This window comes from Colobus angolensis, unplaced genomic scaffold (genome assembly GCF_000951035.1).
Source record: "Colobus angolensis palliatus isolate OR3802 unplaced genomic scaffold, Cang.pa_1.0 Scaffold184, whole genome shotgun sequence".
Classification (NCBI taxonomy): Eukaryota; Metazoa; Chordata; class Mammalia; order Primates; family Cercopithecidae; genus Colobus; species Colobus angolensis.
Window position 1 is genome coordinate 427,391 of NW_012114977.1, and position 13,146 is coordinate 440,536.

General features: G+C 42.1%; 1 protein-coding gene across 1 annotated transcript in view; it reads left to right on the top strand.

The window, feature by feature from the left end:
* SH2D4A (SH2 domain containing 4A) overlaps positions 1 to 13,146 on the top strand; it is an 83,550-nt gene that overhangs the window by 36,341 nt on the left and 34,063 nt on the right. Inside the window, exons 5-6 of the mRNA XM_011939785.1 lie at positions 7,908 to 7,988; positions 11,856 to 11,967. Of these exons, the coding sequence (XP_011795175.1) occupies positions 7,908 to 7,988; positions 11,856 to 11,967 (193 nt within the window). The remainder of the gene's footprint in view (positions 1 to 7,907; positions 7,989 to 11,855; positions 11,968 to 13,146) is intronic.

Below are 13,146 nucleotides of genomic sequence, written 5' to 3' on the forward strand. Positions count from 1 at the left end.
AAAAAAATTAGCCGGGCGTGGTGGCAGGTGCCTGTAGTCCCAGCTACTTGGGAGGCTGAGGCAGGAGAATGGCGTGAACCTGGGAGGCAGAGCTTGCAGTGAGCAGAGGTCACACCACTGCACTCCAGCCTGGGTGACAGAGTAAGACTCTGTCTCAAAAAATAAAGCGGGGAGATTCCAGAACATCAGCTGAGTGACAGTTCTAGAAATCAACAAGGTCAAGGTGGAGCACAAAGATAAAGAACTCCAGAAGGGACAGCTCCAAGGGAAGAAGAGGACATTGAGTGGTGATCTAATCTTTTTCTAATAAATTGAAAAGAGATATACACTTAAGGTGGGAGTTTGGGATGCATCGGTAATAGATATATAGAAAAGTAAGGGAAGAGACAGAGAGATAAAGAATGATTAATATCCAGAAAAACAAAAAAAAATGTAGTTAAAGAAAGGAAGCATAATAATAGCATATACTATATGGCTTTAGGTATTAGTTTGCTAGGACTGCCATAACAAAGTACCAGAAATTGAGTAGCTTAAACAACAAAAATGTCGTCTCATATTCCTGGAGGCTAAACGTCTAGTATTACAGTGTCAGCAGGGCTGGTCTCTTCTGAGGACTATGAGAGAGAATCTGTTCCATTCCTCTCTCCTGGCTTCTGATGTCCGCTGGCAATCTTTGGCATTCCTTGGCTTGTAGAAGCATCACTCCAATCTCTGCCTTAGTCTTCACATGGCATTCACCCTGTGTGCATGCCTGTCTCTAAATCTCCCCTTTTCATAAGGACACTGGATTGGATTAGGGTCCACCCAAATGACCTCATTTTAACCTCATTGCCTCTGTTAAGACTATTTCCAAAGAAGGTTACATTGTAAGTACTGAGGGTTAGGAATTCAACGTCTGAGTTTTAGAGAGACACAGTTCAACCCATAACACTTGGGTATCGATAATACAAATACTCTTGAGCTAACCAAAAATTATGCTACACGTATTTGAAGGAGAGGAAAATGTGTGTGCACACATGCGCATATGTATAAAAGGGTGCACGTGAGAGAGACTTTGACAGCTTAAATCATCATACTCCACAGTAGAAAATAAGCAGATAATACCTACAACTAAAAAAAAAAAAAAATCAAGATGGAGCTGTATATCCTTGATATTTAGAAATATGGAGGCCAAGTCTGGCCAACATGGTGAAACCCCATCTCTACTAAAAATTCAAAATTAGCCAGGCACAATGGCAGGCGCCTGTAATCCCAGCTACTCAGGAGGCTGAGGCAGGAGAGTCACTTGAACCTGGGAGGCAGAGCTTGCAGTCAGCCAAGACAGCACCACTGCACTCCAGCCTGGGCGACAGAGTGAGACTCTGTCTCAAAAAAAAAAAAAAAAAAAAAAAAAAAAAAAAAAATAGTGAAACTAGATTGAGTATCTTTTAATGATTTAGAATGTATTTCATGAATTTGTTGTGTGTTCATTCATTCACCAAATAAGTGTGAAGCCTACTGGCTGGGTGCAGTGGCTCATACCTGTAATCCTAGCACTCTGGGAGTCCAAGGTGGGTAGCTCACTTGAGGCCAGGAGTTTGAAACCAGCCTTGACAACATGGTGAAATACCATGTCTACCCAAAATACAAAAATTAGCTGGGTGTGGCGGCACGTGCCTATAATCCCAGCTACTCGGGAGACTGAGGCAGGAGAAATCGTTGAACCCGGGAGGCAGAGATTGCAGTGAGCAGAGATCACGCCACTGCACTCCAGCCTGGGCGGCAGAGCGAGACTCTGTCTGAAAAACAAAAGCAAATATTTAGGAAGCCTACTAAGTGCCAGTCACTGTTTTGTTTGCTGCAGATGGTGGTGAATTTGCTGGCATGGTCTTTGCCCTCATCGAGGTTATTATTCTGTCATTTTATTCAGGAATACCATGGGTTTAAGAGGTATAAGAGAACAGGATGAGTCAATACTTAGTAGTTTCTTTTAAAAAATAAACTCTTGGCTGGGCATGGTGGCTGACATCTGTAATCCCAGCACTTTGGGAGGCTGAGGCGGGCGGATCACAAGATCAGTAGATTGGGACCATCCTGGCTAACACGGTGAAATCCTGTCTCTACTAAAAATACAAAAAAAAATTAGCCAGGCACCTGTAGTCCCAGCTACTCGGGAAGCTGAGGCAGGAGAATGGCGTGAATCTAGGAGGTGGAGCTTGCACTGAGCTCATATCATGCCACTGCACTCCAGTCTGGGTGGCAGAGCAAGCTCTGTCAAAAAAAAACCAAAAAACAAAAAACAAACCAACAAAAAAAAAACTCTTGATTTTATGCTGTTAATTCTTCATTTTCATCTTTACCATAAAAATTGAGTCCTGACAATGTTCTGTTTGTTGGAGCTTTCTGGTTTATTGGGAATGAAAGACACTTGGCATTTGTTTGACTGTACAAACCCACTTTTATTATTATTATTATTATCATTATTATTATTTTGAGATAGAGTCTTGCTCTGTCACCCAGGCTGGAGTACAGTGGCGAGATCTTGGCTCACTGCAACCTCTGCCTTCCGGGTTTGAGTGATTCGTCTGCCTCAGCCTCCTGTGTAGCTGGGATTACAGGCACTCACCATCATGCCTGGCTAATTTTTGTATTTTTGTAAAGCCGGGGTTTCACCATGTTGGCCAGGCTGGTCTTGAACTCCTGACCTCAGGTGATCTGCCCACCTCAGCTTTCCACAGTGCTGGGATTACAGGCCTGAGCCACCGCGTTTGGCCTATAGCCCTACTTATAAACAAAGAGAATATTAAGTTAGAAGCTAGAATCAACTGTTTCTCAAACCAGTTTAAAAAGTGAACATAATTGGAATAATTTTACTCATATGACAGATAGACTTTGGAAGAAGCATATTTTGCAACCATGTAATTAATACTGATGTTGTCAGCAGCATCTTTTTGTAACCCAGTTGCTTATGTAGATTTGAACTGTCATTCTTCTAAGTTTAAGTGTAGCTATTATTTTTCATACTGTCCTTTGGCCAATCAGATACGCTACACCCCCAGATGTATTTGGGATCTTCACTGATTAGAGAGGGTTATTCTGACTCGATGTCTGTAGGAAGTCCACTAGCTTCTGATGTTATTAGCATTCAGTTTTTCTTTTTTGGAAACTTTTGCATAAATATTCATGGCAGTTTTTATGTTTAAAGAGAGCAGATATTAGGCAGATAAGATTGCTTTAACTCTGCTCATAGAGCTCCAGCAGCTGCAAGAATTTCTGTAATGTGGCAGATGGATGATGACCGCAGTGGCTGTTACACGTAAGAGCATACATATATATGTTCTCTCTGGCAGACCCTGAGGAAGGAGCAAGCTTCAGACATGCAAATGACATGCATTTGAGTCCCTGTCCTCCTACGTATTAACAGGTCGACTTAGGCCGGTTGTGGTGGCTCACACCTATAATCTCAGCACTTTGGGAGGCTGAGGTAGGGGCATCGCTTGAACTCAGGAGTTTGAAATGAGCCTGGGCAACATAGTGAGACCTCGTCTCTACTAAAATTAAAAAAAAATTTAGCCAGGTGTGGTAGTGCACACTTGTTGTCCCAGCTACTTTGGGGGGACTGAGGCGGGAGGATCACTTGAGCCCAGGAAGTTGAGGCTGCAGTGAACCCTGTTCATGCTACCACACTCCAGCCTAGGCAACAGAGCGAGACTCTGTCTCAAGAACAAAAACACAATGAGCAATAAAATAGGTCAAGTTACCTCTTTGGTAAAGGGATAAGACCTATTTTGACACCTGATATGAAGGTCAAATGATGTATTAGACTTCAAAGTGCTTTATAAGCAAAAATTATACAGGTAGGAGGGTCATTTTCTTCCCTTTTTTGGTATAGAGATAACTAAAGAGTGTATTTCCTGGGTCCTAGCAGCATATGGAAGCTTCAGAGAAGGCGTGGTATCCTCTTTGAAAAGCCTCTTCATCCTTCCTCTAGGAGTGCTTCATAGAGGCAGTGGTGTTGCTGAGGTATTCCCCTCTGATACTGCCATCATAAATCATCACTTTTGAGCCCATTAATCATCTAGCTTTTCTTTTCTTTGAGACAGAGTCTCGCGCTGTCACCTGGGCTTGAGTACAGTGGCGTGATCTTGGCTCACTACATCCTCTGCCTCCTGGGTTCAAGCAATTTTCTTGCCTCAGCCTCCCAAGTAGCTGGAACTACAGGTGCACATCAGCATGCCTGGCCAATTTTTGTATTTTTAGTAGAGATGGGGTTTCACCATGTTGGCCAGGATAGTCTGGATCTCGTGACCTTGTGATCTGCCTGCCTCAGCATCCCAGAGTGTTGGGATTACAGGTATGAGCCACCACGCCTGGCCTCTAGCTGTTTTTTGTTTTGTTTTGTTTTAAATAAGGAAAATACCTTTTGGATCCCACTGTTTTCAGTCTATTACTTTCTACTTGTCGTGCATTTCATGGATTTGTAGAACTTGTAAGTGTATCTAAATGAGCCTGCTTTCTGTCAGTTTTAAGTTTTTCATGTTATTTTAACACGTTAGAATAATGGCAAAATCTTGGTTCACCATGAAAAGTAGAATTTTTATAAATGTGGTTCTTAGTATGTGTGAATAGCTTTAGAGTTTACAGTATGTTTTAGACACATTCACTAGAAATGTTTAAATAGAAGGATTCATCTCTGGAGTGATTGTTCAGCTAAATTTTTTTTTTTTTTGACATGGAGTTTCACAGTCACCCAGGCTGGAGTGCAGTGGCACAGTCTCGGCTCATTATAACCTTTGCCTCCCGGGTCCAAGCAATTCTCCTGTCTCAGCGTCCCGAGTAAATGGGATTACAGGCATGCGCCACCACGCGCCACCATGCCAGCTAATTTTTGTAGTTTCAGTAGAGGCGGGGTTTCACCACGTTGGCCAGGCTGGTCTCGAACTCCTGACTTCAGGTGATCCGCCTGATTTGGCCTCTCAAAGTGCTGGGATTACAGGCATGAGCCATCACGTGTGGGCCTAATGAGTTTTCATGCTAAAATTCTTCTACTCCAGAACAAGTTTGTGAGTTTTGGTATACTAAAGACAAAACCTAGAATTTCAAAGAAAAGAAAGATCATCAACTCCAACTACCATGAGTGGATGGTGTTGGCTGCCACCACAGTCACTTTAGTGCCCAGTGGCATCGCTTCCATGCACACTGTCTGAAGCACGTGTCTGTGCGTCTTGTTATTTTAACATAATTCATAACCACGTCAGATGCGACAAATGCAAAAGCAGTGAGCATGATGAGAGTACTAGTAAGACAAGGCATACAATGATGATAGGAAAAAATATAAGATAGTTTAAAGAAAGCAAGTAGAAAAAAACATTGTTCATGTGTACATGAGATGAACTGTTTGGCTGAAGGAATAACTGACAGATGGAGGGTAACTCAGGCATTATGTTCAAAGCACTGTACCCATGCAGATGATAGTAACTGGGGGGAGATTGAGGGGAAACTGACAAAATAGACAACACTTTTGAATACATGGATTAGAGGATAACCATCAGATGCCTATTAGCCTAATGCTAATTCAGGAAACAAGTAAGAGTGTGTTTAAAAGCTCAAAGTCTAAGAACAGCTAATGTGCTGCCGACAAAACCTTGGTCCAGAACTCCAGTTTCAGATCTGTCTGACAGGTCCGGATCTGTCTGATTCTGGAACAGCTGCTCTGCGTCTGTTCTATTTTAGATGCAGAGCAGCAAAGTGTCCTTTTATAATATTAAAATGAGAAAACAATGAAAGTATGATAAGTAGCAGTTGTGAAACCTACAGGATTCATTAGTTTGCCAAGTAATAAACACAGCATATTTGAAACATTCTCCACAATACTTGAGGAAGTATTAAGAAGGAAGGGCTACCTGCCTCCTAATTTTCAAATATAAGAAACTGATCCTGTTTGCAAAACGATGCCCCAAAGATCTTATATCATCAAAGAAAGGGAGAGTGGGCCTGTTTTTAAAGCTCTCATTCCTGGTAGTGGAAATGCACTCAGAGACTTTCAAAGTCATCTTGGACTTTTGAGCAGATATGCTTACATGAAACCTGGGGAAACAGTTCACCCTTTTCCCAAATAGAGGAACTGGTTCCTGTTCTAAGTTTAGATGCAGAGCAGCAAAGCATACTTTTATAATATTAAAATGAGAAAAAAAATGAGAATATGGTCAGTAGCAATAGTGAAACCTACAGGATTCATTAGTTTGCCAAGTAATAAGTATTAGGTATCTGTTGACCCGCATCTCGTTTTCTTATCACTACAATGTCGACATAGTGGAAAAAGCAGAAACTCTGGCACAAACCAGCTATCTGGTCCTGAGCAAGCTCCACAACTCATCTGAGACTTGGTTTCTTCATCTGAAAATTGCCCAGTATGTTTCCCATCCATCACAGGTGTTGTGTGGAGTGAAAATAACACTAAGACACTAACATAGTGCCGGGTCGTAATATGTCTTCGGTATTCAGGAGTGCTCATCAGTGGAATTAGCATTAATCTCACCACCTGTGATTAATTATAAACCCTCAGCAGAGAGCTTGAAACATGCCACCAGCAACCGTTGTGACCAGTTTTATCAGCTGATAGGCTAAACTTTTGAAACAAATAGACCCCAAATGCCATGGCCAAAACTACAACAAAAGTTAATGTATTTGTCTTCTGACAGTCCAGAATAGGTGTTCTAGTTCAGGAGGGCTCTGCTGCACATGGTCATTCAGGGATTCAGGCTTTTGTCGTCTAAGTGTCTGCTATCTTTAGTAGTAGCACTATCGCTGTCACCATTCCAGCCCAAAGGAAGGTGGAAGTGGCCTGGAGGGGTGTGTGAAGGAGGTTTTGAGTGGACCTGGGGAGAAATGGCCAATGCCTGTTGTCACCCACTTTACGTTGAGACAAATGCTGGGGCATTTGGGAAATGCAGTATAGTGGAATAGCCACATGCCAGCTACTGTGAGAAAAGGGGAAGACTGAGAAAGCCACTGGTTTATTGCATGGTGTAGTAATGATCCCCTGTGCCCCTTCTGAATGGTGGCACCAACCTTTTGCTGAAATTTTGCTGACAATTTCTGATCTCTGCCTCTCAGACACAAGGCATACACTTTGTGGTAATATGGGTTGTGGGTAGGTATATCCTGCTACTCAGGGCATGTGACTACCCATGTTGGGACTTAGCTTAGGCTCTGCACTCCAGCCAGGGACTGACGGGGGCATATGTTTTAAGAAGCACCCATTGTGATTTGCTGGCGTACTTGCAATGCCAGAGGGTTGGCCTATGGCAGGCAGGAATGACACCAGGAAATCTAGGCAACAAATCTGGGAACCCCACTGAGGAAGCTGTCTCGTGGGAAATCCATCTAGAGCAGCAGAAACATAGATACCGGGTGACGAGGGTGGGAAGAGAGGAGAAGTGTAGCCCAGGCAGGGAAACTGAGCGGGGCTCCCAGGCACCAAACTGGTGCTCCAGGTATGTCTGCAAGACATCATTTAGTTAAATCTGGAGACTAAGGCATTTCTTTGGCCTGCACTAAAACAGGGTATGCAGAGATTAAGCAAGAAGAGAATTTAAATCGGGGTAATGTTGATGTCTAGAAGTGATCTCAGGGCTCTCCAGGGCCAACCAGATGGGAGCAAAATACACCAAACCACCAGCTCCTGGCTCTTGGGCAACAATTCCTTTTTAAACCCTACTGAGTGGGAATACTGAGGATTCACATGCCCGTTGCTGTAGTCAGGATCAGCCCAGGAACTCAGGTGCCAGTGGGAGCCTTGGGTGGATCCAGCTGTGGGGGTGGGAGCAGCATTAGGGAATGTTGAAACCAGGGAAACATTGACAGATTATCTTATGAAACTGCACTGTAGGTCCAAATGCCATAAATGTGTTTCGTTTAATTTTTAGTCACCCTCCAGTTCTTCAAGAAATATTCAACAAATGTTGGCAGATTCAATCAATCGTATGAAGGCATATGGATTTTACCAGGTAAAAGACTTCCCTTCTGTCCTCCGGGGGCTGCATACCTAGGCATTTCCATTAACGTTTCACAGATTAGTTAATTAATCTCATGCAGAAATGAAATTAAGCAGCAGAATGGGAAATCTGTCCTAAAAGCTGCAAACACAGTTCTTCATCTTTACCCATTTATCTGGAGTTCGGGAAGTGCTGAATGTCATGGAAAGAACAGATGCCAAGATGTATCAGCTAAACTCCTCCCAGAAGATCTAACATAGAGGCAGCATCCCAGGCTGCTGCAGACATGAAGGGAAGACTGATTCAGACAGTGATAAATGGAGCATTAAACTTGGCAGAAAGAGTGAATTCAGATCGAGTTACTTCTGTGCTCATTGTTTCTGAACCTGTCCCTTGAGGGTGAGCAGCTGCTGTGTCCTCCACATCCACCACTCCTGGAACCCCTTCTGGCACTCAGCCCTCTCTCACGTCCATCCAGATATGACATTGTCCCTCCAGGCCAAGCCCTGCTTCCTCCATCGTGTGAGCTTGCTATCATGTTATAAATTGCTCAGAATAAATGAGGCATAGACTGGTACTTGGAAGCTGTAGTAGGATTTGACCTACAGAGAGTCTGAAACAGCATTGTAAGATGTGAGCCTGTGAAGAGAAGGTTCCTGAGATCGGGCTACAGCGGAGGTCAGCCCAGGGACCTGTTTTCCTGTGGACCATGTCATGAATTCCATGATTCCTCTGCAGGGACATGCATGAACTTGCTTTTTTGAGACTTAAAGAAATCAGGATGAAGTTGTGGAACTGTGTATGCGTACTGCTGATATAATATGTACTTCTTTCTAAAACAGCAGCAATAGGCGATCTAAAGGACATTTTCATTAATTCTGCTTAGATCTCACTATGTCATTTTACATGGGAATAGCTGAGGAAGACAAAGGATCGTATATTGATCCAAGCAACATTTATGGAGGATCTACTACACACTAAGCACTGTTATGGGAGTTGGAGACACATTTTATGAAAAAATTAGATAAAATTCCTGCCCTCAGGGAGCTTATATTCTTCATGGGAGAGAGAGAGATGATAAACATATCTGTGAGGTCAGGTGATCATAAGCGCTGCAGAGGAAAATAAAGCAGTAGGAATCCTGGGAGGATGGAATTGGGATGGGACAGGTAGTCAGAGAAGGCCACTCTGGGAAGGCAGTATTGGAGCAGAGACCTGAAGGAAAGAGGGAAGGAGCAATGTGGATGTCTAAGCCATGTGGACGTCTCTTCCAGGCAAGGGGAACAGCAAGTCGAAGACACAGAGGCAGGAACTCACTTGGCATGGTCAGGAAGGGGCTGATCATTTGAGAGAATGAATGAGCCACCTTGCTTCTCTGTAGAACAAAGGTGATAAAACAGAGCCATCCTGCTTTGGGGGCAGTTGTGAGGCTCTGATGAAGGAATTGGTAGGGAGTCACTCTAAGTGCTTCCATCAACAGGCTGGACAAGAGGCTTTGTGTATGGGCCCCGTGGCTTTCTGTATGGGCCTGGCATGGCCTCATTTTCTGGTCCTGTTAGCTGAGCACATTTTCATAGCTCACACCACACATCTGGGTCTCCACACCTTCCACCCTGGGTATCTGGATTAGCATCCAGCCTTGGCCCCTCTACCCCTCCACTCCAAGCCATTACCTGGATTTCCCCATGCCTGGCTCAGAGTCCTGAGTCCTGGACCAGCATGCTTCCAGCAAAACACTGCTGAAAAGAAAATGATGGTCTTCTGAATAGAGAAAGTAAAGCATTACAGATATTGCTAAAAGTCAAATTATTTGAGGGACTCAGGACAAGTTCCTTACGTTTTCTGGCTTTCTTGAATAAATATGGTGGTCAGGGCCGTATGTAGATGAGGAATAGCAGATCTCATCTGCTATTACTCTGAAACTCGTGAATTTTTCTTCTTTTCCACTGTGCCTGTACATAATTACATGCAGATTAAAGGAGCAGATGTATTAAATATAGCACTGTTATATATTTGAGTAACATCAACCAAGTACTACATCTGTTATTAATATTTTTTCTTAGTAGAATCATGTTCCAAACTTCTTGCTGATCCTCAGCAACAATATCTGTGACGATCATAGCTTGATGTTTTCACTCTGTGTTTTCTCATCATTTAAAAATAAACACGTACGCATGTGGAAGGATGAACAAAGCTCCACTTTTAAGCTTCTTCTGTTTAAGCTTAGAAATTGCTAGCAGCACATTTATGTATCTTGGGCTTGCAAACAGCTTCAATCAAAGGATGACAAATCTTAACAGTCCTCTCAAACATCAAAGCTGTCCTTTGGATTTTAAAATGTTGGCAAACGAAAGGAGCTAGCTCCAGGCAGGAAAACAACGTAAGGAAAAATATAAAAACAGTAAATGCACAGAGGTTTAGTTACATCTGCAGTGAAGCACAATTTACGAATGATGATTACTTAAACTGTGGCTTATGACTGCCCACAGCGATCAGAAACAAGTTTCACAACATTAACGTTTATATTTTACGTTGTGGTGACATTACAGCAAGGAAGTCTTTATATTTCTGTGGGAAAGCACAAAAGAAAAAAACCTGTCATTCGTGATAGAGAGGTGGGCACAGGCAGCCGTTCCTGGCCGTTTCAGTTTGTTTTATTACTTAGCTAACCAAGGCTTTTATTAGTTCTCCAAGTTGTAAATTCAGTCTTCTTGTGAGCACTCAGAAAGTTGCGTCCAAATAAACAGAGTACTTTTCAGCTCTAAGTGATTTGGTTTGTTCATTTCTCTTTCGTTTAAAATGATTTCCCTTGAATGCTCTTAATGCCAGAAAACAGTACACTTAAAAATGCTTAAGGTGGTATAATTTTGTTATGTGGAATTTTACTGCAATTTTTTTAAAAACCTAATTCTCCTTTTAAAGGAATAGTCACATTTTAAAAATATTTTTTCCTTTCTCAAAAGATGCTTTTGAAAAATATTTTTCTGGTTCTTTTTTTTGTTTTTTGAAACAAAAAAATACATATTCTGGCAGGGTGTGGTGGCTCATGCCTGTAATCCCAGCACTTTGGGAGGTTGAAGTGGTGGATCACTTGAGGTCAGAAGTTTGCGACCAGCCTGGCCAACGTGGTGAAACTCCATCTCTTCAAAAAATACAAAAATTACCCAAGTGTAGTGGCATGTGCCTGTAATCCCAGCTACTCGGGTGGCTGAGGCAGGAGAATCACTTGAACCTGGGAGGGGGAGGTTACAGTGAGCCGAGATTGTACCACTCTACTGGGCGACAGAGTGAGACTCCGTCTTTAAATAATAATAATATATATTTCTTTTAAACCGCGTAAAATCATGTAGTACGTACCACATTTTGGGACACATGATTCGAGGGGAGAGATTCAGCTGAGCTGAGATTGCTCTGGAAATGTGCGTTTCTTCTGTGGGGCCTGTCAGCTACTGTAAAGTAGGTTGATGCTGGTTCTGTGTAATGGTGTGTTTACATGCTTCTTCAGGGAGTCAATTTGAAGCAGCTAAGTACTGTGAGGAAAAGGAATATTTTTTCTTACTATATGTTATACACTGTGTCAGGGACTTCTTAAGTTATGTAGTCCTCAATATAACCCTAAGAAATATTTTCTTCTCATCTTTCTTATGGGGAAACAGCCCAAGAGCGGTTCAGTTGTCGCTCCTGGAGTTACACGCTAGTTAGCAATGATCAATCCAGCTTCAGGTCTTACTGACTCCAAAGTCCATACTTGATCCTCCCTAGTGGGCCAGAGAGTTAGATAGAAGCTGTGCCGGGTACCCCTGTCCTTCAGGAAACTGCTGGATTTGCTCACCAAGGTTCATTTTTTTTTGTTTGGTTTTTGTTTTTGTTTTTAAACAGAAGAAAGAATCCATGAAGAAAAAACAAGAAGAAGAAATAAATCAAATAGACGAAGAGAGGACGAAGCAGATTTGTAAGAACTGGAAAGAAGACTCGGAATGGCAGGCATCTCGTGAGTACCCAGAGGTCTCCGTAGCACCTTCCAGGCTCTCAGCTGATTCTCTCACTTAATAATATGATCAATCTAGAAAGCACTTAATGTGGGTTGTTGAGAGATATCTTCACAGTAAGTGACCACTCGAATGTTATTACTAACTTATTACTCAAATGCTTACAAGTTACTTTTGAACAGTGGACTGGTTCTCCATTTCTGTATCACCCAAATTATGATGTAATTTATCAAATAGCGTGATATATAGCTATGGAAAATAGGTTTTGGAAGAGTGTTTAATGATCTTAGACTATGTTTACATGTCATTAGCTTGGGAAAGAAAAAACACCATGAAATAGAATGAAAAGCTTCACTATTTAGAAATGTCTAAGTATCTGAAGGAAAAGAACTGGAAGGTTATAATAACACGTAAACATTAGTTTTCTTGGAGAGGTGAGATTCAAGATTATTTATTTGAATGCTTTTCTTATAATTTAATACTGTGTTTTGGATTTTTTTCCCCTAAATTTTTGATAGTGAATACATTTTAACTTTGTAATCAGAAGCACACAGGATTACCAGGCCAGATGTGTTAGCATCCTGCTTGTGCCTGTGACCCAGCCCTGACTCCTATTTGAGTTAGCAGAGCTGGAGAGAAAGCTCATAGGGGAAGAATAAGCCCATGCAACTGAAGGCAGTGGAGAGGATGCTCCAGAATGCTAGAAGAATTAGGTTTGAGAAAGAATTAGTGTTTCCATCTGACTCAGAGAAGTCTGAACTGCTAGATCATCCTGAGGTAGCTTGAGGAAGACAGCAGGTATGGCTATATTTGCAGGATGTTGAGATCATACATTGATCTGACATTACATTATAACCAATGCTATTTAAATGGCAACTACTGTGAAATGAAAATATTTGCAAGATCCAGTGGGCCTCTTTGTACTATGCAGTGAAATCCTGGTATAAGGGAATATTTTGGGTATCTCTTTGAAGTCAAGTATAACAGGATTAGACCAATAATGCCTGAAGTGTAAGTATACTCAATAAAAATCATTTTTACATTCTGCATTAGAGTCTCGTTGCTACAATGAAAAATTCTCTTTTACAAAGTAGTTATGCACTGTATAATGATGTTTTGGTCAATGATGAGTCGCATATATTTTTTAGGCCAGGCACTGTGGCTCACTCCTGTAATCAGCC